Source organism: Trachinotus anak, unplaced genomic scaffold (assembly GCF_046630095.1).
Source record: "Trachinotus anak isolate AG129_WGS33_773 ecotype Australia unplaced genomic scaffold, CSIRO_AGI_Tana_v1 ptg000008l, whole genome shotgun sequence".
Taxonomy (NCBI): Eukaryota; Metazoa; Chordata; class Actinopteri; order Carangiformes; family Carangidae; genus Trachinotus; species Trachinotus anak.
In genome coordinates, this window is record NW_027273859.1 from 6,729,005 (window position 1) to 6,757,002 (window position 27,998).

Sequence of the window (27,998 nt, forward strand, 5' to 3'; positions counted from 1 at the left end):
ATGGAGTTGGGGTTTGGAGGGGTGGAGAGAGGAGGGACACAGGGACTAAGGTAGCAGACGGACAACAGGCCGCTGGGATTCACTGCTGATGACTGATGTGTCCAGCGGGGAATCTGGGGTGAACACAGTGTCGCTAAACAGCTGTTCCTGCCTCCGATATCCTTCACTTGTGACCCTGTTTGTCCCTGTGGAACATCTGGAGAGCTGGCACAGATCTGGTCCTCTGTGGCCTTTATGCAGCCAGATGGCCCAACTCTGAATGGCTTGGACCAGTCGTGAATGGCTTGGCCCTGAGCTGGACAAGGATGGGCTAATTGTCCTCATCCAGGAGACCTCAATAAAAGATCAAATTGCTCCTTGCTGTGACCAGGCTATCCCTCTAAAGCATGGTCTGTTGATGCATGCCATGTCAAGAACACAATGCTCAAATGTTTTGCAAAACTGTAGCCTTTAAAAAGCTTTCACTTTGAACCACTGTATTTCAAACACGCACCTGGCTACCGGCAACGACCCAATGACCTCCTCAATGAAACGTGAGCCCCAGAGAACAGTCTCATCCAGCCTCCATCCAAAACCCTCAGCAAACAAACGCTGTGCATGCAAACCAGTATGTTACATAAATTACCTGCTCAATGCTGACACCAACGCCAGAATATACAACTGCCATGGAAATAGAACCTGTATGCAAAAAGCCTTTTCAGATTAGATACGAGCGTATGCAAATTCTCCTGGTGACAAGGGGGGTTGGGGGCCAAGAGAAGCTTAGGGCAACTGGGTGTTCTCATTTACTAGGCAAACACTGTGGTTCACTCCCTTCATGGCTTTGCCAAAGCATAAACAGTCAGGGTACTGATAAAATAAGGACATGAACAGAAAGATATATAAATAAAGCGACATATCTGCTGAAAGATGTTGGAGGATGCAGCAGGTATGTGAGAATGCACGCAGCCTTGATCCGTCTCCTGCTGGCTCTGGTTGACAGAATATTCTGCTGCTCTTGACGGTTGAGCTCACAATGATTTGGTTTTTGTACGTCTCTAGACAAGCAATCTGCACAGAGCCAAGGCTTAGCTCACGAGTGAGTGACTGTGGGAGATGGCTATAACAGATACCAGCAGAAGGCAGGAAACCGCAGTCTTGCCAATCAACACTTCATTGCTGTGAGGTATTCAGTCATAAAAAAAAAGGTGGGGTGATTTCAACAAAATGATTTTGTATGAGAAGAACAGAAGGGCTGAGCAGTGTTGAATCATTGTGCTAATAATAAAATCATAGGAGAAATTTGCAATGGCTTGCTTTCCCTCACACTATTTAATCTGCCTCGAGCATCTCCAAGCTGGTGACGAGGGGAGCCAAGGCGACGTTTTTGCAAATCACTCAGAGATGTTAATGGGGGAGTGGACGAGCAGAAAGCTGGCCAAGATAGCTAAAGAGTGGGGACAGCTGGCACGTTTCAATTATTTCTCTCTGTCTCTTTGCTGCAGCTGACAAAAGGAGTGGATGGCAGCAGAATGGGGATGGGTGTTGAGCTGTAACACGTTTACAGTCAAAGCTTAGGCATAAATTGAGAACCTAATGTTCATTTCAGAGAGCTGGCAGCTCAAGCTGTGGGATGAATCAGTTTTTCCTGTGCATATCGGATCCCAATTCAAACTCCAGCCATATGGTACAGGACACATATGCCGTTCACCTCTCATGGCACATCTACCAATGTTGTGGGAGGGTGGAAAATGGTGGGAAGAGAGAAAGACAGAGGTCTAGAAGTTGACTGTCCAAATCCTTTTATGTCATGTATGGTCCACTGGTGCTCCAAAAACAATGTTAAACCTTCATTAACCCCTGGCTATAATGTGCCGCAGAGAAGCAAGACGCCTCCACATTCACACTTCCTGAATCTCCATCAGGGCCCATCCCCCTGCCGAGCTGCTTCTAGCAGAGCTCATGTGCTCTGGGACAGCCATCAGTCTCAGCTTCTTATGAACACAGCCGGGTCGTCTAAGGTCAGTGCCACTGGGCTGTCCTAAATAAAAGGGTGGACATCTTGGAACTTTCAACAGAAAAGCTCAAGTCTAATGGTTCCTCTGACATGGCCCACCCTTCCAGCCTGGAATTTGACCCGTTTCACTGTCACTGACCCGGGTGACCCCTCTTACCCTGAGGCCACTGAGGACAGACAGCCAGCAGGCAGGGAAAGGGAGGGGCGATCTGAACTTTAAGGATGAATTTTGTGCTTAAAGCAGGGGAGCCTTCAGGAGTTATTTGTGCAATGCTGCGAGCACTATCCTTATCATTTCATTAATTAGCCTGACACGCCCGCCTTATGGACTTGAACGCCGCAGTGGCAGCTGTCTCAATTGATTACGGCAGTCGACGTGTTGCTGCAATTATCGAGGTGACTGGAGACAATGCCTGCCACTTCTAATAAAGGACTTAACTCCTGCTTCCCACATCACAGCACAGCGGTGAGTGGACAGAAGCAGCCTCCCTGTGTCTCCCATACCTTTAAGACCTTTTCAGAGTCTCTCCATGGGCTGCTGTGGGGCTCAGTGTGGGCTGCAGTTCTTGAGCAGCGTGTCAGCTTTACTTAAGCTCGCATAACGCCTGAACAGTATCACTTTGGTGCCCCACAGGAAACCATCCTCTTTTAGCCCACCAGCTGGCTGACAATCCATAGAGAATGGAAGGAAAGGAGGCAGGAAATAAAGAGAGAGTGAGAGAGAATGAGATATAAAAGACACAGACAAGGAGCTTTTGCCAGGAAGCTTCAAGTCCAAGCAGAAATGGAGGAGGTAAGTGCTCAGCAATGTAAACAGAGGCACAGCTTTCCAGCCTCATTTCATGTATGAACATGCATGAAGCCCACATGCCTCTAAGTGGATATAATATTATCTTTCAGTGCCGTACTGATTACTTCTCAATAGAAGGGAAATGGCTGGGTGAAAATCCTTCAGCAAATCCTAAGTGGCATGACAGTGGGCTGAAAGAGCCTGCATGTTTTTCTTTTCCTCCTCCTCCAACTCCATTTTCACTCCCCACTCTGAAAGCAAAGCAACAATTGGAAGCTGACAGCTCCTAACCATTCTCCATACCTCATTCACTGTTTTGACATATGCAGCCTTTGCAGTTTAGTGCCATGAAAGGGGAAGGACAAACATCTTTCCCGACATATCATATTTCCTCAAGTGTTTTGCAAATACAGTGGTTTGTCGGCATGAGTATCACAAGCTGTGGTTTAGACTAAGATGCTGCTTGAGCCGCTCACCGGCTTCCTGCAAATACAGCAGGCATTTTCATAATGTCATATAATACCCTCTGATAGCCAAGAATGCTGAGGCAGCAAGTGGTGGTATTCTATAGGTAGCAGCAGCTAAAAACAAATAACCCTATATCAACAGGGAGCCAGAGAGCGAGATCATCAACCACCGCATTTCTTCATCTTGTCATGTTTACATGTTGAAGCATCCTGTTATAACAGGCCGAGGCTTTTGATCTTCACTATGCTCATCAAAGTTCAGGGCTACTTGTCTTGTCATTCAAGAGCCTGTCAGGGTACCATCTTTTACACTGTACATTACAGCATTGCAGAGGCATTTCACTGCAAATAAACTGAAAGCAATCAATGTTACCAGCCAATTTGTAACCACAGCATCAGAAAACAGCTACGGAAAAAATACTGTAACTAGTTTCACTTCAAAATGCAGATTTTTCAGTCAATAAGAAATGACATTCATGTGGTCCAATATAACATTTTCTTCAATTCAAATTTGAATTGAAATAATTTCTCCGAGCCACAGTCCAAAACCCAAAGATATTTGATTTACAAGGATATAAAACAGGAAATTCTCACATTTGAGAAGTTACAACCAATTGATGTTTGGCATTTTTTTCTTGATAAATGATTTGAATTATGTTGACATGGTAATGTTAATTATATTCTTATTGTATATTTTTTATTTATATTTATTTATATATTTTAAATAAACAGTTTACTCAATTTGTCATTTCATCAATAATCACCATAAAATATAGTAGTAATATAGTAGTATCACTTAAAATCTATTAAGAATTTGTGATTCACTGTTTTTATATAGTCTGTAGCAAACCCTCAGGGAGGGTGGATGTGATAGGATAAGATCTGGACTGTTTGTCTAAAGATAGCACCCCAGTGTGCATTAAAGTGCTTGGGGTTAAGTTTCACATATCTGTAGGCCCCCAGGGAAACACACTGTCCGGTATAGACCCACTGATGTAATCAATGCCTCTTCTATAGGAGGATCCTGCGGCTGAGCTGCTCCTGGGGTGCTGCTGGATAATTAGGCTTACAGATGGAGACCCAGCAGCTGTTGAAGACTAGACTAGAGCTGCCATTTTCCCCTTCTAATGGCTACATGCCAAAAGAGCTGCCTTCTCATGAGCTACAAACCTTTTTTCTGCAGTAGTCGGAGCTTGTGATATCTGAAAGTGGACTTTTTAAAAAATTGTGTTTTCTTTTTTTGGGGAGGGGGATGAATTACATGTCAAGGCTGATGACACACATAGAGGACCAAGGTGGAAATGTTTGAAATAGCTGTCATACAAAGCTTAGTTAGACAAACACACACAAAAGCCTCCTTAAAATCACTCCCTTTCCCAACTACCATGTTCGCACCCACCACAGGAAAAGAATGACAATTGGAGGGTGTATCAGGTTTGCAAACATCCAATGTCCTTCCTTGCACCCCATTCATCATTCTTGATTAGAGAGACAGAGAGCATGACAGAGAAAGAAGGATAAAGTGACCCAGACTGGGGAGAGAAAGAGGGAGAGAGAGGTTAGTTAATAAGGCAGAGGAGAGCAGAGGGCAGGGAGTTGTGTCAGGTAAACTAATGGAGACAAGGCCTGGATCCTGACCTGTGGGGGGCTGCTGCTAACCCAAACCAACCACTGTCTGCTCCCATCTGGTTTAAGCCTGAGCCACACATGCAGCCGGGCAGCAACACACACAGAGATGCAGGAGAATCTGGGTTTGGCCTCCTTGAGCCTTAGTGGACAAGGAACATAAAAACAGCCTGCACATTTTCAGGGCTGCTATGAGCTGCCGCATTTTGCTGTGGTGTTCCAAGTGTGGCAAGTGCAGAATTGATTTGTTTGGAGTGTGAAGGCGGCGTGTCAGTTTGGGGAAATGTGTGAATGTGAGTATGTCTGTGAGGAGAGGGGGCGCATGGTGAAACAGGAGTGAAATTGGACTCCAAAATGAGCCAAATCGCTTGTGAGATGAAACAGACTACACCAGGAAAAAAAAACAAAACAAAAAAACAACAACACAAGGCACCAGAAAAGTGTTGAGCAAGGCAGGCTGGCACAAAAGCAAAAAACGGAAACAAAACAAAACAAACACCCTTTTCTTTCTGCTCGACATATTTCAGACTACAGATGACAAAAACAACACTGAAAGAGTTAGAGGAATAAAAATCAAACCGCCAAATGTGTCTGGCTGTTTCATGAATCCGTGTCGAAGCGGAGGCTCCACACCACATCAAACCCTGTAAATTCTCCTGAAAGCCTCCTCTCTCCCTTTAGCAGCCAGTGCTTAGATTATTGTGTGCAGCTAAAAGGTAAGTGCTGGGGGTGTCACACTTGATGGCGTGTTTTAAGCACCATAAAGTATCAAGACCCAGATGGCTCATCCTCCCTGAAAAACATGTCCACTCTACCTTGGCTCCAGTAGCACCTGCTACCAGGATTAGGTCAGTGCTTCGCCAGCCCAGCACACTAATACAGTGTGCCGCAGCTGATAAGGAGCCCAGGGCACTTCAGCACTAGCTCTGCACTTAACAGCTGATGAGTCAATACCTGTATCATTAGTGATAGCAAGAGTTGTATATTGATCTTTTCCAAAAACACAGGGAGCCATGATTTTGATGCAATTTGTTACTGGTAGGCTACAACAGATGTGGTCTTTTTATGGTGGATATCAGAGTTGTTACTTTTAGACAGAGCCCGAAGATGACGAGTATTTGGCTATGCCACCAAATATGTTTAAATGTTACATTTTTGTGCCAACAAAGCATTTAAAGATTCAACAAACAAAAAAGCTTAGACACTGGAACATTGACCAGCATTGTGAGTATCAATACTAACTGCATTATAATCCAAAAAGCTTTGGGTTATAGGCTTTTAAAAATCCTACAATCTATATGTAATCAATGAAACTGTCTTATACAGAGATGGAAAAAATAATCTTAACAAAAGGCAAGTATCAACAAGGCCATGTATCAGTCTAACTCTGGTAGATACTGCTGCAGGAGCTCTGTACACAATTCTCCATGGGTCGTGTGGCTTTGGAGCAGTCTCTCTTGCTCCTTCCCAGAGCAAACAACAGTGAAATCCCAGTCCTGCTGCTGTTCACCCCTCAACACAGCAGCACTGACCCAACAGCCAGGGAGGCTGGAGCCCATGCTCTGCTGAATGGGGTATTACAGTCAGTCAGAGGCCATTAGGGGCCCTACCACCAGGGCCCAGTGCAGGGAATTCACCAGTAGCCAAAAACAACAGCCAAACAGATGACCGCTTGAATATTGGAGGAGACCACACTGTGTGTTCTTTTTTTTTTTAACCACCTCGAAACAGCCAAAATGCAGGCCCCTGTGTCTCAGCGAATTACCGCCTGTCTGTTAACAAACACTGGGACGATTAATGGCGCTCACGCCCAGTGAAATACAGGACAAAACACAAGCCCTTTCTCAGCAGTGCGTGTTGGGTTACTGCTTTCACCATGTGTTGAGTTCAAGGCTAATAGCTAAGCTCTACTGCAAACCTCTCCAAACCCAGCCCTCTGTCAAACACACCGTACTAGTCCAAGCCTGTGGTAATGCTGCTAGACAGAGTGTCTCTGATAAGTCAGTGATAGAAGCATGGATGCTAATATGCTACCACTGGAAAGGTATAGGGTTTAGAAATATCAAACAAACAGTAGATGAGGACCACCCAACTAGAAATACTTGGAAAGTACTTTATATGGCAGGCTGATATTTGTGTTTGATCTGGGATCTTGTTCCCTCGGTTCATCTCCTTTCTCCTGAGAATCTTCTTTGGCACATTCTTCTGATGCATGGATGTCCTTGTCCGTCATGGAATCTGAAGCATTTTACATCCGCTCTGTTCCTGGCGATGGTTTTTCCATCTTTATAAGCCTGTGTGAACTGCTTCCCAAAATGTCCAATCCATTACAAGCATGTTTGTAATATCCATCTAGGCTGACGACTGTCCCCCTGCCAGAGATTGTACATTATCCAAGCGTCGTGTTTGGCCACAATCGCCTACCATCTGGCTTTGTCAATGAGCGTTACAGCCTCATCTGCAAACAACATTGGCTCTGAACCGCTCAACACAGATGAGCTTAAAAGTGGGGAACTGGGATCTTCAAACAAATGCGGGACGGGGGGGAAACCCACTCCTGCTGGCAGAATGACTGGAGCTGGGAATAAAGGATTAAAAACAAGAAAACCTGCGAGTGATCACAGACGACACGCTTTACATTTCAGGCCTGACAGCAGTGATAAGACGCTGGTCGTGTATTCTCACAAGCAAACAATGAAAATGCCTTCTACGCTGCAGCTGGCTGTGCCTTCATTGGAGGACGAGGAGGAGGATTAAGATTAGACAGAAGATGTGATGAGAGCTATTGCTCTCCAGAGTCATCCTCTCTAAATTCTTTGCTTTATCTCTTCTAAAAAACAAACACAATGAATAGAAAAAAGAAAGAAGTCTACATCCACTTTTACCACTGGCTCTTGTTGAGATTGAAGTCAACTTGTGTTTCACAAGTTGGTCAACTAAATGCAGGGGCTCCAGCTCATCTGTCAAGAAGTATCTGATTTTCTCACTCACTGGTGAATAATTAGCTTCTTTCACATGGGTAAAACCGTGGTTGATGGAGAAGGAGTTAGTTAACTAAACCACAGTAAGAAGTCTTGGATTCAGCATTTATTGAATAATCTTTTCTTTGTAATGCTTTGCAGCTTAGCCAAAAAACTCATCAGTCAAACAACATTTGTCTTGATTACAGTAATCCTATTTCCTGGTCTCAACACAGAGAATGTCTTCTTCCTGCTATGTGCTTTCACTGCTAGCTGCACAAAAAGAAATGTCAGCTGAGGTGTAAGTGTCACCTCTGAGTTACAGCCACAGCAAAAAATTCACATGTGCTTTTTTTCGTAGTATGATTTACAACACTGCTGATGGTGTAGTAGCTCAGGTGAAGTGGGTGAGGGGTATCATGCACATGGAAAGGGCAAGGTGGCAGTAAGCTGGCATTTTATCATTTAACCTGAACTGAAGAGACAGCACTGAAAGGCCTCAGGGGAGCATGGGTCTCTGTTGTGCATAGGAGAGGACTTTGAGGCTACACAGTAATACTCAGTATTGAAGTGATCCATTATATTCACTTTGACTTCTTCTGATACACTGTGAATCCACCCCTGTATATGCCAACCTGTTCTTGACAGTCGGATGGGAAGCACTGCTCAGGCCCGACACACTCCTGCTATTATAAACTGAAGATGTACAGAGAAAGTTGAGCAGACAAAATGCTGGTCATGCCCCTGACAACTTATCCTAAAACTCCCTAGTGGCCTTTAGTGATTTTGTAATTGCTCCCTCTCCACAGCTAAAGCTGAATCCATATTCAGTCAATGAACACTGGGGCACACAATGGAACCTAATCTCACAGCTTTCAATGTGACTCCCATTTGCTGTCACAATAGCTGATCACCACCCACGGGCTTGCTGACACAGATGACAGCTACTGATAGGACTGACTGACAGGTGTCAAGTGTTTTGACATATAACGTCCAACACAGACAGGAGGAAGAAGTACTTTCACTATCTAATACAGTTTCTATTTCAAGACTGAAGCTCAACCACTAGTGACCCAATACTCTAAACAGTTAATATTTCACGCACACTGGGCTCTCTGCACTGAGCAGACACATTTCTAATGTACGTAATAGTGCTCTAAAGGGGCTACAGAGTGCACATGGGGATAGCATGACATATCAGCGATGACTTTACAAGCCAGTTAATTGCTATGCATAGAAAATCAGTCTTTGAAAACAGGCAGCTTGTCAGAATTGGTGCAGTTTGAAATCACTTCCTGAATCATACAAAACCAAACAATTCCCTCCTGTCAGCTTTTTAAGGTGCCAGGCCATAGAGGGCTGGTGGGTAATGTGGCTTCGTCCCTTTGACTGCCTGCCGCTCTACATAAATAGTACATGATGCTGTAATCGTAATTTAAAACGCTATAAATATTGAAGAAGAATTAAAATAATTTATGGAACACCGCAGTGTAACAGGACATGTGTGTGGGGGTGTTTTGTCTCCTTTCACTCCTCTCTTGCAGCATACAGTGAAACGATGGGCAGCAGCAGTGCAAGCTGGGAATTCTGTAATTGCTTTTTCTGTCCCTGAAGCAGGCCTTCCTGCTTTAAATCAAAAAAGGCAATCTCTGTCAGTAATGGCTCAATTAATAATTAAACACGTGTCTTATCTCCGCCAAGCTTCCCCTATTTATTTTCATCTCTCCGACAGGGATGGCTGCACAAACAGCATTAACACTATCAATAAAGGGAGCATTATTATCAGCCCCCTTCTCCAAAAACAAATCACCCAGCTCATAAGCTGTCCCATGTCTGTGAACAGTAATAACCCAAAGATGAATAAAGCAACAAGCCATAGCCATAGCCAAGCATTTTCTCTTCCTGAACTATGAGTGCTAACCCATCTACCTTCTGTATTCTGCGAAGAGTTCATACCTTTTTAATATTTAAATTAAATCAGGAAAACAGATGAGCTGCTGTTCAAACTCAGTAACAAGTGAGGCGGTCTTAGCAGAAAGAGGGATGGTTTCTTTTGTGCATCCTAAACTACCAACCTCCAGCTCCCTTTTGCTCACAGCGTGACTGTCACCAAACCTCAACACACCAGAGCTTGATCGTAAGTGTTATGTCAATACAGGCGCATCGGTCTTCTTGATAGAGAAAGTGTTTCCTGTAAGCTGCCTGGACTTTGTCAAACAAATCACAGTAGGTAATGCAGAAGAGATTCACCAGGCTTAGATTCCACTGCAGTGATGGCTGCTTTCAATTCCAGCACTTGCTAATCTGGCTGTGTGAAGCCTCCGGAGCCCTTTTGTTTTCCCAGCAACATGTCTGCCCTCCAGTCATATAGTCTGCTTACTGGCCAGCCAGCCAGCTACACTCTCCATCTACCTCCACTCTATCCCGACTCAGCAGCGGTGAAAAGCTGATTAGTTGGTCAGAGGGTCAACCTCCATTCATTATTTAATGGGTGAGAGGCTGCAAACAGTCAGGCCGGCCGCCGAGGTTAGTGATACATTACACTGACCTGGCCAGAAGAGAGCTGCTTGGCCGAATACAAACATGCTCTCTCATCTACTTCACTATGCCTGAGCTGCCCTCAATCCCCCCTGCCCCTGACCTTGCCGCTCCCTCTCCAATCACCATCCTTCCTCCCTTCTCTGGCATTCAGAATCCAGCAGGTGAGACTCTGTTTCATTTCTCTCTAAGCTTGCAGGAGCAGGCCTGTAGCTATGGCAGCCCCAGGTAACAGAAGAGGAGGAGGAGGTGGAGGTGGAGGAGGAGGAGGAGGAGGAGGCCATAGTTCTTTTATTGACACGCAGCAAACAGCAGTGGCGGAACAAAGGCCACTCAGCACCTATTGAGAGAGCAGGCCTGCAGACAGTGTGGTTGATTAGTGATTCGACACGGGGACCCTGGACTGTGTAGCACATAATGAGAGCTTAGGGAGCAAGCCATGAGCCAATGGGGGAAGGCGGTACAGTGGAGGCAGGACAGCAGAGGGGAGAGACAGGGTTCAACCATAAGGAATTGATTTCCCACAAAAGCAGTGATGGATATATGAGTAAAAAGGCTCCATGGAAAAAAAAGAAAGTATATGGCCAGATCCTAAATCCTTAAGCTACAACACTGGCAATGTGTTTATATATAAACAGTTAGAGGATAAGCCCTAAATCCACTGCCAAGCTAAATGGTTTATGCATCTTTTTTGTTTGTTTACTTCTATGTCAATTAAGCAAATTGGTCTGACATCCCTGACGAGCAAGAGATCTAAAGTGAGTGGATTTTGCATTCATGTCCAAAAGCTTCTATCTCTCTGAACACCACAGTAACCCTGTCGTCACCTTTCATGTGGCCTTAGAGAGATGTTAGCAAAGTTAGCAGTGCACGATGGTATTCCTGTGTGTGTGTGTGTGTGTGCATGTGTGTGTGTTTTCTCTTCTTCGTCTGCACGCTCTCTCCTTTCTTTGTTCCACTGGTCTAATCCAGTATGTGTGGGCCGGTAAGTTTAATGGAAACAATTTATTAAGTCCGGCTTAAAATGCCATCTGCAGCTAAGCCTCCCAAAGCCGCTAAGCTCCTGGTTTCGCCCCGGAGCTTGCTGTGTTCACGCTTACTGTAATGCTCTGTTTAAAATGAGCACAACGGGTCAAAATTAATCAGGATTACAAGGGCACAAATCCACTTCAGAAATGGGTTTTCTCCCAATCTTTCTCCTCCTATCCTAAGATGCCCCAGGTTTGTTGGTTGGCACACTGCATGGGTTTACCCTCAACCCACGGCAGGCAGCACCTAGCTAGAACAAGACCTCACAGAGAACAAGGCAGACTATATATATATATATATATATATATATATATATATATATATATATATATATATATATATATGTATATGAAGACTATGCCTCTGCGATACCTATTGCTCTAAAACACACAGATACAACATTCAACATAGCCACTGCAGATTCCAAAGTGTTCTCCTCAAACATTTCTAGCTGCTGACAGCTAGGTGATAACTCCCCACCACTTCCATAGGTGCAGCATTGTGAAATGTCATAAGAAGGCTTACCAGTGAAGTGTTTATCTGTGCTCTGTGGAGGTGCCGTGTACATGCTCAGCAGCTACATTTAGCTTCTCATTCGCCTTCAAGCAAGTGACAACAGTAAACTCTGACCTGCAATTCAATAGGAGTAGCCCTGAGTGGAGCACAAGTCTTCATAGCACTTTTACTTAAACATGCCTTCCTCCAGGAAATCAATAATTTGCAGGAGGTTTAAGACAGGAAATAAACAAAAACCAATAACTGTTAGATAATGCTTGCCCTTCACTGTACCTTCCTACCTCATAACCACCAACACAGACAGACATTCAGCTGAACTTGTGCTAGCTCTTGGGTAACATCATCCAAAGAGAATTGCACTGTGCGTGCTGTGTTATTACAGATACTACTAGCTTGTGGTATTATCAGTACTGTTAGCTTGCATCTATAACAGGTTGTCATCAGACATGTGATGTACAGATGATGAAAAGTAAATATGAGAGAAAACCTCATATAAAATCTTTTGCCCAAAACCATGTTCTGTGTGCATAATTACAGCGCTCTGCCTTCGTTGATTACAATGTTGGTCTTTCTTCTCCTCTATTAACCCTGAACCGTTTCATTAACATGACAGACTGTGGGCCTGTGTGCAATTTGGACTTAACCTCAACTGTTTGTACCCGTAACTGCTCACTAAAATAAAATTCAGAACACCGTGTTGAAAAGAAAAGAAACAACACTCACTATCTAGACAATTGTGCAAGCCAAACATCATCATGGCATTGTATATTTATGTGTGCCTTAATGTGTGTCTGTGTGTGTGTGTGTGTGTGTGTGTGTGTGTGTGTGTGTGTGCATCTGTCTGCCAGCCAACAGCTCGAAAGGCCTGGTGATCAGAGGAAAGCAGGCTTTTCATTGATCCCACAGGACCGTGAGCGAGACTGGTAATGGGACACATACGCTGCATTCTAAACCGGAGGAAAACAGCCTGTGGGCTGCTCTGTATTACACACACGTTACACACACACACACACAGAAAAACCAGTCTAGGCCAAAAACAAACACTGTCCTAGAATCCATTAGGGCCGAAAACAACAACAGTGTAATGGGAGATGACAGCTGGCTGGTGGCATCTCTGCGATTGTAGCGTGATAACTTCTTCCTCAATATCACCAAATCACTTCATCAAACTGCTGATTTCTTTGCTGCTTCACCCTTTCTAACCCTTACTCTAATCTGGTACCCTTCTTCCACATCACCCAAACAGGATCTGGTTGATCTGTGTGATAATCACAAGAGACCCTGATTGGATTGTCTGGATGTAATTCTAAGGTCCTAAGCCTCAGCCCTGTGTGCACATTAGCAAGCTCCACAGAAGCCTTCATTCACCAGCTGACATCAGTGGATATGTGCCTGTACTGTCAGTTCTCCATGGCAGAGTATGTTTATAGGCAGCCATGTTCTGTATGGGCACACTAGGAAAATAAGTCAACACGCTGACAGCTGACAACAGCAGTAGTCCAGCAGCCTGGTGGAGAAGAAATGGAGTTGGACATGGTCTAGTTGTTTTCTAAACCATGCAACTCTGGAAGTCATTGTCATTGTGAACGCTGGTTTCATGAGGCCGACGCTGGTCACAGGTCATCTACATCACACAGCCGGTAGGCCTGGTTTCTCTCCTTGTTGTCAGCCATGCTTTTCCACTCAGCAGTCAAAGCTACTGCACTAAACCAAGCAACACCTTCATATGTTGTTGAGAGGGAATCTGGCTTTCACAGCAGATGTGCTGATGTGAAGGTGAATAAAACAACAAAAGCTCTCACTTGTGACAAAGGCAGGAGGTATATTTACGCTGATGCTACTTCTCTGTAAAAGTTGAATGCAGGAAGAGTGGTGGTCCATAATGACAACCACAATGTAAGAGAAAACAAAACGGTTACACGAATATATTATATATTTATACTATATATTAGTAGAATTAAATTGTTAAAATATGCTTACGTGACATACCAGATTACACTAAAATGACATTTGTCCAGTCTGTCCTGCAGACCCCCCACCCCCAAAAAAAACCCCCAAACAACAGAAAAACAAAAAAAAAAAAAACCCTCATATTTTACATTGTCCTGCACTTCCACCTCCTTCCCCCCTGCTTATGTTAATAGCCCTCCTTCCTGGTTCCTGCCCTGGGGGGACGTGGTCTGCATGCTGCTGTCTGTCACTAGTAGGCTGATCGCACCTCTCCGCCCTTCCCTGCCTCCCTGCATCCACAAATTGACACCTTTCTCTGCTCTGACCTGGCAAGCATATTGCATCTAGTGAATATACAGACGCAGCTGAACTTCTGTGTCCATATGGTATCTGTGACATGCCAAATAAACCAACACATGTATGTGTTTGGACGTACATGGACACACAAATGCATAAAATTACATGAAATTACACATGAACATACAACAGCAAAGGCCTTATAATCCACATATGTGCATATGTGATTGCGCACACACAGAGTTTGTGTTGTCTGGGGGGCTGACAAAGCTCTTTCTCTCTCTTTCCTTTGGCATCCATTATGTTCCAGGCCTGCTGTCAGAGAGCTTGTATTGCCTGAGGGGAAGTTCCCATTTGTGGGAGCATGTGGCAGGGAGGCTCTAAATCCCCTCTAATGAACCAATATGTAGGAGGGCTAAGCCTTTGGCGGGGTTGTCCAAGAAACGCCACTCGGCACCCAGGCAAAAATGTATGCATATGTAGTCACCAGACCTTGCTTATGTCTGCTGACATTTAAATCTGAATGGAAGCTGCAGGATTAGAGCGTGCCAGATTTGGACTTATTTGCAAAACCCAGTTGTTGTTATGTGTATGAATGAGGGAGAGGAGGAAAGACTGAAGAGGGAATGGGGAAAACAGAGCGGGTTCTTACCTTTGGGTGTGGTAGGAGAAAAGAGCTTCTCCGATCCTACATCAGACACCTGGAAAAACAAGAAGGCAGGACTTTAGTGGATTTGTCTGAATCAGTGGCAGACTTCAGATAATCCTATTTAAAAAAACTGGCTCATGCAATTTAAGATTATTCATCAAAACCAATGCAAGCACTGACACATATTTTGTCTACCTAGTAAAAGGCTTACTCAGTCACAAACATGGCCACAAAGTGCTTGGAGCTAAAGCCCAGCTCCCATACACAGCATCATACAGTCAATCAAGAGCTTCCAATCAGCCAACATGAAGAACTCCCTCTATACCTCATGGTCCCTGTCTGGCTTTTTCCTGGTGAGGTAACATTAGGTGGCACTGTTGTGCCACCTGAAAATCCTCAAAAGAACTACTGTCAAAGTCAGAGGAAGTCAGTAAGGTTGCAATGCAGCATTAGAGCACAAAGGCTCCTGCATACAAGCTGCTGCTTAGGAACCACTTTTTTTTCTCCTATGTTTTTGAATGGAAAAATTTATCTTATGAATAGAATGTGGTTCTACTCTAAAAGCAATATCCTTATTTTACAAATTCATTCATATCAAACGAATATCAGCCTGTACTGGAAGTCAACAGATGATCTGTCAGCAACATGAGTATTTACTGGGTCAAAACCAGTCACTGATTTGGCTGATGTGACTGACAGTGAGCAGTGGAAACCTGGTGGACTGCAGGCAGAGGGAGGCTGAGTCAAATACTTGAGGAAGAAAGGCATCTGACTATGAAGTGATAGTGGAGACATCTAGACTAAACACTGCAAGGTATTTTCCTCTCTCCTTTAGATGGATGTAGATTCTGGCAGGCACCACCTAAATCAAAACACACCATACATTTTTACAAAGATACACGTTCACTGGCCAGACAGGACATTTTTAAACACTATGACCAAAACGTAGCAAATCCACAAAAAAAACCAACCCAAAAAAAACAGGCATTGTACAAAACACCGTAGCGCCAAGTCTGTGTGCTTGGAAGATAATATTAACAATGACAATCCTCCTCAGCCTGTAATATCAGCCGATATAGGGGCTTTGTTTAAAGCTAAGATTTCCCTTTGCTTTAGCTCCTCTCATCTGGGTTCCACAGACTTGTAAAAAGTTGCAAGAGCTGAACATATGTTCCACCCAAAGGGCCTTAGTGTCCTTAACTGCGATGTATTTTATGCAGCACAAAGGGAGCATATGTAAAGAATGAACAGTGAATCAGAGTGAGTGTAAGAGAGACAGAGACAGAAAGAGAAAGCAAATGATTTTGTAAACACAGATGGCTGTCCTTGGCATCCCTGTTAGTTCTTCACAAGTGTTTTGAGGACGTCCTCTTCTTTCCAAGACCTCCCAATTTCTCCTTCACTGCCACTGTGTTACAGTTCTCCACAGTGTTTGTCTGTCTGTGCTTCATGTCTTGTTTCAGCTTGAATCACAACAGTGGCCAGGACAAGTAACCTCTCAACAGTCTGCTTTATTCTCTGCAACCATGTAAAACACGGGTAGGAAATCTGACAAAGTAGATGTAAACTGTTGAGTCTAACAAAAACATTCCTAACAATGTTGATGATTATTATATTGTATATTAATTATATATTAGCCAAAGTCAAACTTTAAAGCAAACAACAATGTAAGTAGCACCAATAATTGTGAAGCATTAACAAGTCAGTTCCTTAAAACTCTGGATGATATATGTGTTGTGTGCTTGATATCTTTAGAATCTTAACTGTAGTTTTTAGCTGTGACCTTTAGCTTCTGCTTGAGCATTTACAACCATGTAAGTAATGATACTATGTGTGAGATTGAGAGATTGATAAACTACAACATATATAGAAAGACTGGTCGACCAGTGTATGGTTCATTAACCTGCTGCAAATGTAAGAAGGGTTCAATAACACCTCTTCAGTTTTATCATGATAAGAGGAAAATTCAGAGAAGGGCAAACATTCAGCTAATAGAAATGTTTCCTGTTTCCTCTTACAGTAGGCGAGGTGAAAGACTACAGAGGAAAGACAGAGTGTTGTGCATTGCCCTCTTTCAGTCTCCCAGAACCAGGGCGCCAGGCTACAACACAGGCTCTTTGTTAGCTTTGGACGACATTAAACGCTCCAGTACCATGCTTCAGCACTGCAGCAGCACAACCTCAGCCTTGAATCACGGCCCCGGAGGCCCTTGAAGAAAAATATGGGCTCAGAATGAAATGAAGCTTGTCAAATGGACACGGGAGCTGGCTCAGGGACTCGCTTAGTGTGGCATGGGGTCACCAAAGCAAAAAAAAGACAGGGTAGGTCATGCTCATAACTCACTTTAACAGTTAAAACAATTGTTATAACCAAAGTGGTTATCCAGAGAGCAAGGCAGACATAACATGTTCCTGAGAAAGAGAACAGAAAATGCTGAGTTTACTATGTGTCGACCTAGATCTCCTTATTCCTTTTCTGGCCATTTTGAGGGTGCAGTAAGCTGTTTTATATTCCAAACATATTCCAAGTAGCATCAACAACCGATATTTAGCCTTTAATGCTGTGTTTTGCACCTGCCAAGTCTGCATGAGTCAGTCGCATAATCCACAATTACAAGGCCGGTTTACAAAAGCACTTCTTAAAAAGGCATGTCAAAGCAAAACCCTGATTTGGCTAGCTGTTGTTTTTGTAGAACTTTCTGGGTTTTGCTGGTGAAGTTGACATATTTTCGTGGGGCTGTGCTGCTGGCAGTCTGTGCTGCCTGTGGTTGTGGTGTGCAGAGGTCATGTATAACAAATTCTTCACACTCTCTTTGTTGAGGCAACCCTGGGTGCCATTAAAAACAGACAGGGAAACACAAGACAGAGGGGAAATATATATAGAGAGCAAGAGACAGACAAATAAAAAAGAGGAGCAAAGGCCACGTTTTCCAAAGGAAACAGGGAAATTTAACCATTTAAAAAAATAATGGGGGAAATTCAAGCCACATTGCCTGGGAGCCAAAAGCCCTTGGAGTGGGCCGCAGGAAGCCTGACCTTTGTGGGGGCCGTCTGCTATTTGAGCCTGGGGCTTCGGGAGCCTGGCCTCCTCTCTGGAGGGCCGTCAGCAGGCCTCAGCTTTCCTTCCCTATTCTATTCATTAGCCATGCTTTATGATTCAGCTTCCTCTGAGCCACACAAGAGCTCCCTGAGGAAAGAGACTGCTGGAGAGAGGGAGAAAAAAGGGAGTGAGACTGAGGGAGGGGGAAAAAAGCAAGAAGGAGGTCATAGGGCCCAGCCGGGGCCCAGCTCTCAGCAGCTGTGAAATCCTCCCGTTTCCTCTGCAGTCGTAAAAGGAACAAGGGGGAGAAAGAAAGAGAAGGCGGCCAGGGAGGGAGCTGGGCCAGTAAACCCACCATCTGAGTGCTAACTCCCTGAAGAGCCACATGCAGAACCATAATTCCCAGATTTAGGGAATGCCAAATTACAAATTACACTGCTGTTTGTTTTAAAAAGTCCCCAACTTCCCTGAACAGCGATGACTTATTGGCTGCATAAATCTCCAGATAATAGCAGGGCTGCAAAGGGAGAGCAGAGAGGCAGAAACCTTTGCTAGCAATAAGTTAGACATTTACTGTGAGGCAAAATGCATTTGCTGTCACAGCAAAGAAGCAAGGGGAAAAAAACCTCTGCAAATTTTCCATGTCCACATTGCTTTTACTTAACAACACAGTAAGCTAATTAATTTAGAAAATCAGAGACAAGCTTAATTGCATTTTTTTAGTGTTAAAAAGCTTCCACGCTTAATTTTTTTACAATGGGCCGACTGAGCGAGGCAATGCAGGCAGCAAGGGAGGGCGGCATAATAAACTGAATGACCTTCAGGCATAAATTTATGAAAGGCATTGATCAGTTAAGGCTGGTGATTTCAATGAGACAGGAAAGTCAGCAATTACTAAGATTCAGTTAACCTCATTTAGTAAAGACTACTGAGAGACCAATTTCTTTCCCCACAATCCCCCACCCACGTAACCCCCTGCTTTATATCAAATGATCCAAGGGCCTTCCATCTACCTTTGATTTGAGAGCTATTGGATGTCCTGCATTCCTTGGAGCTGAGCAAATGATCTCTAAACAGGAGGGACTCTTGCAGACAGAGGCTGAAGATAAAGCCTTTCCCCTCCCAGGTAGACATATCATTTTTACACAGACCAGCAGTGCTATCACAACAGCCGTGGTGTGAAAACAAAGAAATGTGTTAGTAGGCTTTATTGTGGGCTCATGTCTGCAAAGACTATAATTACAATTTATTTTTGAATCATTTGGCACATGTTATGTTCTTGACAGACTGCTGCAGGACAAGTGGTAAGGCAGCTAATTTTAACACTTACATACCACAAACCAAATGTGAGACAGCGAGTTCTCAAAATGACATTTGCTGCACTTGAAAAGGAAATGCTTGTAAAATGATTGACAGCTCAGTATCAAAACCAATTTAACGGTACAAAATGATACATATAGGCAGGTGAAAATTAACTTAACAACCGTCACTGCTGGTATAGCTAGAATATGTTGTCCTCCTGTGTAATCATTGGTAACTGGGAACAGGAAACCAACACAGCACATCACTGTGCATGCTTCCTTGACAGTTAACTGAGTGGGTCGAAGGCCTTGGTGTAGGGGAAGACATAAGAATACACAGCTACTCTGTGCTGTATTGATGTGACATGATACTGCACTGAAAGAGTTGTCAGGTAGCATGAAAGAAAGAGACACGTGAAAGAAGAAAAATGAGAGTGAGAAAGAGAAGAAGGGACACGGGCAAGAGGGCACATATCCTGGCACATACGATCAGGCTCTCAATTACCCTGGCCTAACCTGTCTGTACCTGGATCCACACTCACCACACCTCCCACCTACACACACACACACACACACACACACACACAGACACACACCCACACCACACACTGCTTTCTGTGTTAATCTGCTTTCCTACTCTGTGTTTCATCACTGTCAACTTCCTCCTTCACTGCCCTCTCTTCCAGTTTTGCACTTAGTGTCACAAGTTCTGTGGTACCTTTCTTTTCTGGGCTGCACCAATGTATTTTTTCACAAGATTATAATTACTGCTGAATTAACCAATGTTACAATGTTTGTCTTAAGGAAATACGTATTTTTTTTAATGTGATGTTCTGCTTTAACTTTATTTTAAGTTTGTTTTCTGTCTTAAAAAAAGGTTTGTAAGGTTAAAGATCTTGAACACTGGCATAAAGAAGCTTATCAGTGATATGATAAAAACACCATCAGTCAAAGGGGCCTGATTTTCTTGGGGAGTAGCTTTGTGCTTTGATAAACACTTCTATCAGCACCCACTCAGTGCCGTCAACCACTGTCGACCTTTCACCCGAAACACTTACTAATGCTACTTTCGCAATAAATGCCGCATTAGCCATGCACAGTGCGCCTACAGCTCCCAGGCTGCACCGGGAGACACCAAATTAATTATCTCCCCTGCATTTGTCCTCGCGTTGTTCCAGAAACTTAATGACCTCCCGAGCGGTCGTTTATTATAAGCCGCAGCAGTGCTACGCATTCCCAGGGTAGGGAACAGCCACCGTCTACCTCACCTCCAATTCCCACCCACCGCTACAACCACCGCTGCCACCGCCTGCTTGTCAGAACAGGTGTGGGCCAGCAAGGCTGCAAAACCCCCAGCGAGCATGATGGGATATACAGCATGAACGGAAAAGAGAGAAGAAACCTCCCACGCAACCGTCAACCAACAGATACTCGCCTCAACTGGAGCATCATTAAGATGATAATGAATTCCATAGTGACCGTGTAGAATGAAGTGGTCTCCCCTTGCACACACACAAAACACACACAAACCTCTTTATGCTTAGCCCCGAGTGCCATTTTCATAGCCACGAATAATGTGTGTGTATGTGTGTCTGTGCATGACAGTGGGCCAGGGCTGACAACTCCTGCTCCCTCTCCCCCTAGCAACAGACGCAGGGAAATGAATGCCAAGAGAGGAGCAGGGGGGCTTGAGCTTTGTGTAAAATATTACCCTTCGCCTCGCTTACTGCACCCCACACCACCACTCCTCCCTCCCCTGGCTGTGCAGCAGTTGCTAGCCCTTATCACGGCTGCCTGTCAGTTTAGTATACAAATTAGCAGTCTATCAGGGGAATGCAGGGGCCTGTTTCATCAGTAGGGAGAAGGGCAGAGGCACGCATTGCATTAAAGCCTCTCGCCGCTGCAGACAGAGAGGGTCACAAATCAACGCCGCAGCGGGCCCACAGCCAGCGCTAACCAGATAAGGAGAAATGAAGGAAAAAGGACACGGCATATTTCACCGGAGAGGATCCAGACCTGCTCAAACTCCCTGCAAGGGCCTGGAATGAAGGATGGAGGTGGACTGGTGGCGGGGTGTAAGGACAGAGAAGCAACAAATCACAATCTCAACCCCACAGATTACTGAGTAACAAAAAGAACATGAAAACATGTATGAAATAAAAAAAAATGTAAAGAACTTCCATTTCTAAAATGTCAATGACAATCAGAGGGAGTGCTTTCAATCGATTATCATCTAAAAATTGCAGGAAATCAAGGCTACAGTCCTGCTCTCTCCCGTGAAGTGAACCTGTGCATGTTAATACCAGCAGAGACAAAACGGCTGCGAAGGGCTCTCATTAAGTGGCATAATGCAATGAGGCACAGTCTAAATTGCAGCAATAAAAGCCGACAGACAAATCATCTCGACCATCGCAATCCATTTAACTCAATTAATGCAACACCAGATCCGAGCTCAGTGTTTTAAAAGCATGCGTGGCTCTCCTCCCTTGTCAGGCTTAGGGGAATTGGGAGAATTGGGGAATTGTGGGAGGGGGGGCACCCGGAAAGGTTAGTAGTACCTTTTATTTGGGGTGAGATAAGGGTCAGTGTGGTGCAGTCAATGCACTTTGATTAAGTCCTGCTTAAGACCATGGAAATGGAGAAAGAGCGAGAAAGACGGAGTGATAAGAGCAATGGGAGACGGGAAAACAAAAGCAGGAGATAGCAGCAGCTCTGCTCAGTGCAGCACAGCTGACTATGGAAAGGGTGTGGCCTCCTTTCCTTTTTAATGTCAAAATGTGTGCCAGCAGCGATAAGAACCGCATGTAATCTCCCGGTGGAATCAGGGGGCTGTTCGTCATTACTCTCTGGCCCCGATATAGATCAGAGCACTGGTGGCTTCTCCTGGCTCTCCAGGCTTCTCTGCAGCCGAGATAGCAGATAGCCCTTTAAGACACGGCTCACTGCTCCCTGATTGGCTGGTCAACAGCCACAACCAAATCCTGGCTCCCTCGGGGCCACTATGAGGAGGTATGATAGGACAGGTCACGGAAACTCACTGTCCCCATATCCACATCATCCTTTTGTTGTAAAGCCCTTACCCCATTGTCAGTGTGGGTGGTGAAAAGTAAAAAAAAGCCTTCCTGGATGTTATTGTCTGAGGCAGGATAACAGACAGGCGGATTATTTCAAAAACAGCTTTCTCCAGAGCTCTCACAATGCGGCACCGTTGTTGCTGTGGAGAGGATCCTGGAGGAGATAATAATAATATTCCTAGTCAGAGCCTTTGCTGCAGTAGAGCTGCCTTCTAACAGATAGATACACATCATTCTGACTGGCCCGCCATGACATAATCGCCCTGCGGAGAGCTGCAGGCAAGCTTGGTAGGCAAACCACCTCTCACTGCAGCTTGTTAAGAGAAAGGTGGCTTTACGCACAGCTCAATAGAAACTCCTATTGAACTTGTTTTTTTTCCTACTCCATCTGAACAATGTCTAGGTGAGTCATAGCCCACCTCAGGCTACACAAGTTGCATTCTTACTTTCTTCCTCTCTCTTAAGATTATACTGCGCTTTTGACTTGGATGAATTTGCTAAGAGGGGAAAAAAACAAACTTGTCAGGATCTTAAATAATGCAGCGATAAAAAAGCTGTGACCCTTTCCCTTGCCTCAACCCACACACGGCGAATTTCTTCTGCCGTGAAAGACAGCACACAAAGAAAAGAAAAGGCAGAGCTGGCACTACATGGAAATGTGTGGTAGGCATTGGATTTTTCCTCTGGGCACGGACACCTCTAATGAGAGGAAAAAATGTGCAGTAAAAGGCACATCTCACCCGTACTATGCCAGTGAATTTGAGTAATATGATTCAGCTCCCCTCTAACACAAATAAATATTGTTCTAATACCAGTGGGAGTTTAAGGCTGATTCTGGGTGAGGAAAACTATGGGGGATCCAGGCTCCACACACCAGCCTCCACACCAGTAATCCTGCATCCCACAGCCTCCTAAACCCTACACCATGCACACACACCAGATGCCTGTGACCCCTGACCTTTCAGATTGGCTATCTGCTGAGCTCACAGTTTATCAGTGTGATGGGGGAGTGTGAAGTTGTTGATGCTGGTTTAGTAATAGCATCTCTCCTTAATGACAACAGGAGCTGAAATGAGGCTAAGGTAATTTAGGAATTCATCTGTGCATCCTGCTCATATGTCAGCTGCAACCATGAAAGTCGGCCAGGCTCTCAGGGTCAATACAGCCACTTGTCCGGCAAAGGAATGAAGGGGGAGTTGTGGACAGGAGGTTGCAAGAGGAGGAGTGGAAAACTGGAAATGAGGCAAGGAAGACAAGCACTTGTTGCCAAATGTCCAATTGGTCTCACACCACCATGCCCTTGCCACTTTAAGGCACACTATCCCACCAGCTAGCACAAACAAACATGGTATGCACTATATAAAGGAGTCTCAGACCTCCAAAGCCCCCAGGTCATGTTGGAAAGGGATGTGGCACGTTAAGTGGAATTTACTTTTGATACAGACATCAGGCCTCATGTTTCTGGCAGCTGTAACCCAAGCTTTTCCCTAGGGCCTCACTGCAGGGTTGGACAGGACACCCAACGCCCAGGCAGTCACCCTTAGAAATACCTTCAGCACTCAGCTGCCCTTATAAAGGGGGGAGACTGGTGGTGGTGGTTGTTGGGGGTCACTGTTTCCAGTATAAGGTATTGTTTCCAATGACTTTAATTTCATTACCAAACAGAGCGAGATGAGGTTGCTACTGGAAGAAAAGAGAACATGATTATTTCTAGTGTATATGAGCTGTTAGTGGGTTGAGTGTGTTGTGTTTCTGAGGTCACAGAAGTAATTTAATATAGATCATAGACCCCAGCAGCTGACAGTATGCCCACTGCTTCATCACAGCAATGCATCTTGGAGACTTTGATGTTGTCTTTTCATTTACATCTTTGCTTCTCTACAGGAATGCGTGACATGGTTTTAATACAGCCATGTCCAGAGTCTTTATTATGGGAAAGTGTGGGCTTAAACTGAGCTATGAACTGTCCACCCCTCTTACATCTCTTTCGTGACATGGCATAGCGCTTGAGCTCTTCTGTCAATGACAGTCCAGATGTGTGACCTAATGTGGGGTGGGTGGGAGTATATAAATAACCATGATGACATAGTAGTGGGACATGCCAGGAGCTTTGTTCTGTGAGGGAGGAGGTGATGGAGGGGGTGCTGAGCTAACTGTGTTCCTCTAGGGAATCCAGCACAAGCTAGCTTAACGCCAACACGACAACTGCAGGGACCTTGTGAAAGAGCTTATGGCTTTAGACTTCACACTTACTGTGGAACATCATTCTAGCAAATCACATTGTGACCTGACCTTGACAACAGCCATGTTACTAGTGGTTTTCAATTACAGTGATCATTGCTTACTGCAACTCTAGGGGAAATAGTTACAGATTGCATAGACTTATGATATCTGTGGCTTACACTGTCATGTAGAGAGTGATGACAGCCTGTCATTACTTGAATAAAGGTCAGTTTTATTAACCTTAATATAAATTCAGATCATAATTTAGCACTCATAGCAACTTACGTTTCCAGTAATTAGTAACACCCTAATGCGTTGTAATTGAGTATTTTGTGAGCTGCGCTTCTTTTATGAGCCCTGGTGAACTCTGTGTAAACCCACTGGCTGGTATCTCCGATAATAACATAGCACCTGTGGAGGAATTTGATCTGGCATCCATCTGAACACAAATCCCTGGACAGAAGAGAAGGGCAGGGTGAGAAGGATATATTTAATGTGTTTGCACTGCTAGATCAGATTTATGAGCAATCACTGCAGAGAGTACTATTAAAAGTTGTTGGCCATGCCAAGTATATTCAGAGCATCATTTGCTCTGGATTAAAATATAATGAAGCAAGTGAATGCAACTTTGTCTTACATGCAACTCTTTAAATTATTCAAGTGGAAAGAAAAAACAACAGGCAAGGAATGTTCCCTGGAGCACTAATACCCTTTTCTGGGCTTGTTCATGATGGCAACAATGAATATCTTAGCGCTTGTTAAAAGCTTTGTTTTCCTTGGAAGCCTCTGCACATGAGTGGACTAAATGAGCAAAAAGGACACTAAGTCACATTCAGAGGCCAGTCATTTTCAACCCCAGTTTGTTGGCTTCAGTGACATTATTGGATTGTGTGTACATAATGCACTGGATTGATTTTTCTGCAGTGTATGGGAAGAGGCAAGGTTAAACAGCTCATTACTGCAGAGCCAGATCACCTTAACAAGCCAGTTTCCTGTCAATAAAACAAACCTGACAATTACACTCCTAAACTACCTCTTAAATGTTGAGTTGTCTGCATTTTTAAAAGGACACCTGTTCTATCCACTGACTGGCTATACCATGCTGACTGATTGAACTGGTTGAATTAGCTGTGTCTTTTAAAAACTTGTGCTTGCTTTTCTAAGGTTCTTCTATGGCAAACTCAATTCCCTTGAACTTCATTTCAACATTCTCACGTCCAGAAACACTCAGCCTGGCTCAGGTGGCTCCTGTCTGTATTTGAATAAGAGATATGCAAACAGACGAAGTCAAAGCAGAAGCTTGTGTGCTCAAGCAGCCTTTTCTCACATTTGAGAGAGTCCTTGGATTAGTTAAGTTGAGGCTCCAGGGCCTTTATACTGCATGCTATTCATTCAGCAGAGAAGGAAAAAAGTATGTTTGCATTTCATGTCTGTCAGTGGCAAAGATGTGTGTGGTTGCACTGTTGGCCAATGTAAACAGAGTCCCAAATGAAAAGGTGAACATTATAGCTGGCAGAAACCAAAAGACCAATCATGCAGGGTCCAGAGGACAAACCCTTAGAGCATCTGTCCCTTTCACTTTTTCTGTCAGTACGATTAAAGATTTAATAGGGGTGATGATGGTTTAATAAAGTGTTAAAAGCTGTGAGGCTGGGCACAGTAGGATGATGAAGGGATACAGGATTTTAGCTTAAGTTATGTCTTATTCATGCTGCTCTTGTTATTCCCCAACACACTGGTTGGAGTCAGTCAGTCAAGGATTCACAGCTTTTCCTATAGGAACATGGGCTAGTGCGAGTGTAGACTAATTTATTTTTCCGAATCCCAGTTACTATGTCTGCTGTTAATATTTTTCAAACATGCTCCATGCATGCATTACAGCAGGGACTACCATGTTGATTTTCCCATCCCACCCCCGGTACTCAACAACATGTCATGGGAGACCTAAAATGCATTGCTGCACCCCTGTAATGCCTCTCTGAATACTGAGATCTCTGCCCAGGACATCACCCACATCCATGATTGACAGGACCCTAGTGGGATGCCAGTGTGGTGAGGCAAGAACTTCTGGTACAGTTCCCTTGCACCAACCACAGATCGATACCTCCATATGCAATTAGAGTAGCTGAAACAGATGTGCTCACAGGCTTCAGTGCTCTGCCCTCACTACCAACCACTGTGACACCCCCTGCTTCAATCACAGAAACACATACACACATGTGCATGGATGTATGCTCTCACACTCATGAAAAAGTAGGCAGACTGGGAACCTTCTCCCACTGACTATAAAGACAAATTTGACTGTAAGTAGTTTGTGCTAGCATAGCAATGCTTCCAGAGTACTCAGTCACAGTTGGAGAATGCAGGGGGCATGTGTTGGCCAAGATTGGTGCTGATGGGCCAGTGGAAACAACTCCTCCATCTCCCTCCTCCTCCTGTTAGGAGAGACTTCAACCTGCCTCTCTGACAGTTACACTTGTTCTGTCAGCTCAGCCCCCACCCTGTCACTAACAGGTGGCCTGTCCCTCAAAGCAAAGTCATTTGCCTTGCACAGCAGTAGTCATGGGTAGCCCCAGCCAAGCTGCATTCAGGTTTCCAACTCAGGCCAAAGTGAAAAGCAGCAGCAGAAGGCAGAGGAAAGGGCTGGGGGAGGGAAGGAGGAAAAACCTCCTCCGATCAAATAAATGCCACTGTAAGCACAAGTGACAAGTCTTGTTTGGGGTTGTCCCTGCTCAGGGCCTGAAAGGCCAGCACTGCCTCATCTCCTCAGCTATGTCTGCAAGCAACGTGGGTGGGTGAGAGAGGGAGAAATGTCTGATTGGTGCCATAGCCAAGAGTGAGAGCAGCCCAATTATATTTCCTATCCCTCAAGAGCCGGCCAGCCCCCTCTGGTAGAGCGAAGCCTCTGCCATCTCCTCTCTCCTCACCTCTCAAGACACTGCAGATAGATAAATAAATGACAGCCCTGCTGGGGCTTGGCCCAGCCTCCCAGAATACATTGCAGAGGCTGGCTGGCTGCCTATCCGTTTGCCTTCACCTGGCATTACTGCAGATAGACATTTTTCACATTATTATCGTTGCATCGTCTCTGTTGCCCTGTTCACTCACTGAGTTGTGGTTGATGATGGCGGCAGAGGACCTGAGGAGACTGGAAGGAAATGTCTCTTGTCAAGTAAGCATAGCCTAGCTTAGCAGAAATTTAACAAGTTCCCTGGGCTCTCTCCATTCACTGTCTGACGGAGCACGGAGCCAGGACATGGCCTGCTGACAGCCCTGGGCATGTCACTGTCACTGACACTTGATAGGCCAGAGAGAGGAGAGAGGCAACAAGGCTCAACCCTACAATACTAACGCTTAAGTATATAGCTCCGTATTGCTACTTTGCCTCTAGCCATAAAAACCTTATTATTTGGAAATTTGACTTTATCTAATATAACACAAATGTAAACTAGTATTAATCACACACGCACAAGTTGCCTTCTTTAGTCCAATTAGTATCTTCAGGCTATCACTGGTAAATACTTACAACTTGTCAGAAAGCCA

At 44.6% G+C, this 27,998-nt stretch overlaps 1 protein-coding gene across 11 annotated transcripts in view; it reads right to left on the bottom strand.

Annotated features, from left to right (window-relative positions):
* The window catches only part of fbrsl1 (fibrosin-like 1), a 286,998-nt gene that overhangs the window by 20,290 nt on the left and 238,710 nt on the right, over nucleotides 1-27,998 (bottom strand). For all 11 annotated transcript variants that reach the window (XM_071482137.1, XM_071482141.1, XM_071482145.1 and 8 more), the window contains one exon: nucleotides 14,822-14,870. In XM_071482137.1, coding sequence (XP_071338238.1) covers nucleotides 14,822-14,870 — 49 coding nt within the window. The remainder of the gene's footprint in view (nucleotides 1-14,821; nucleotides 14,871-27,998) is intronic.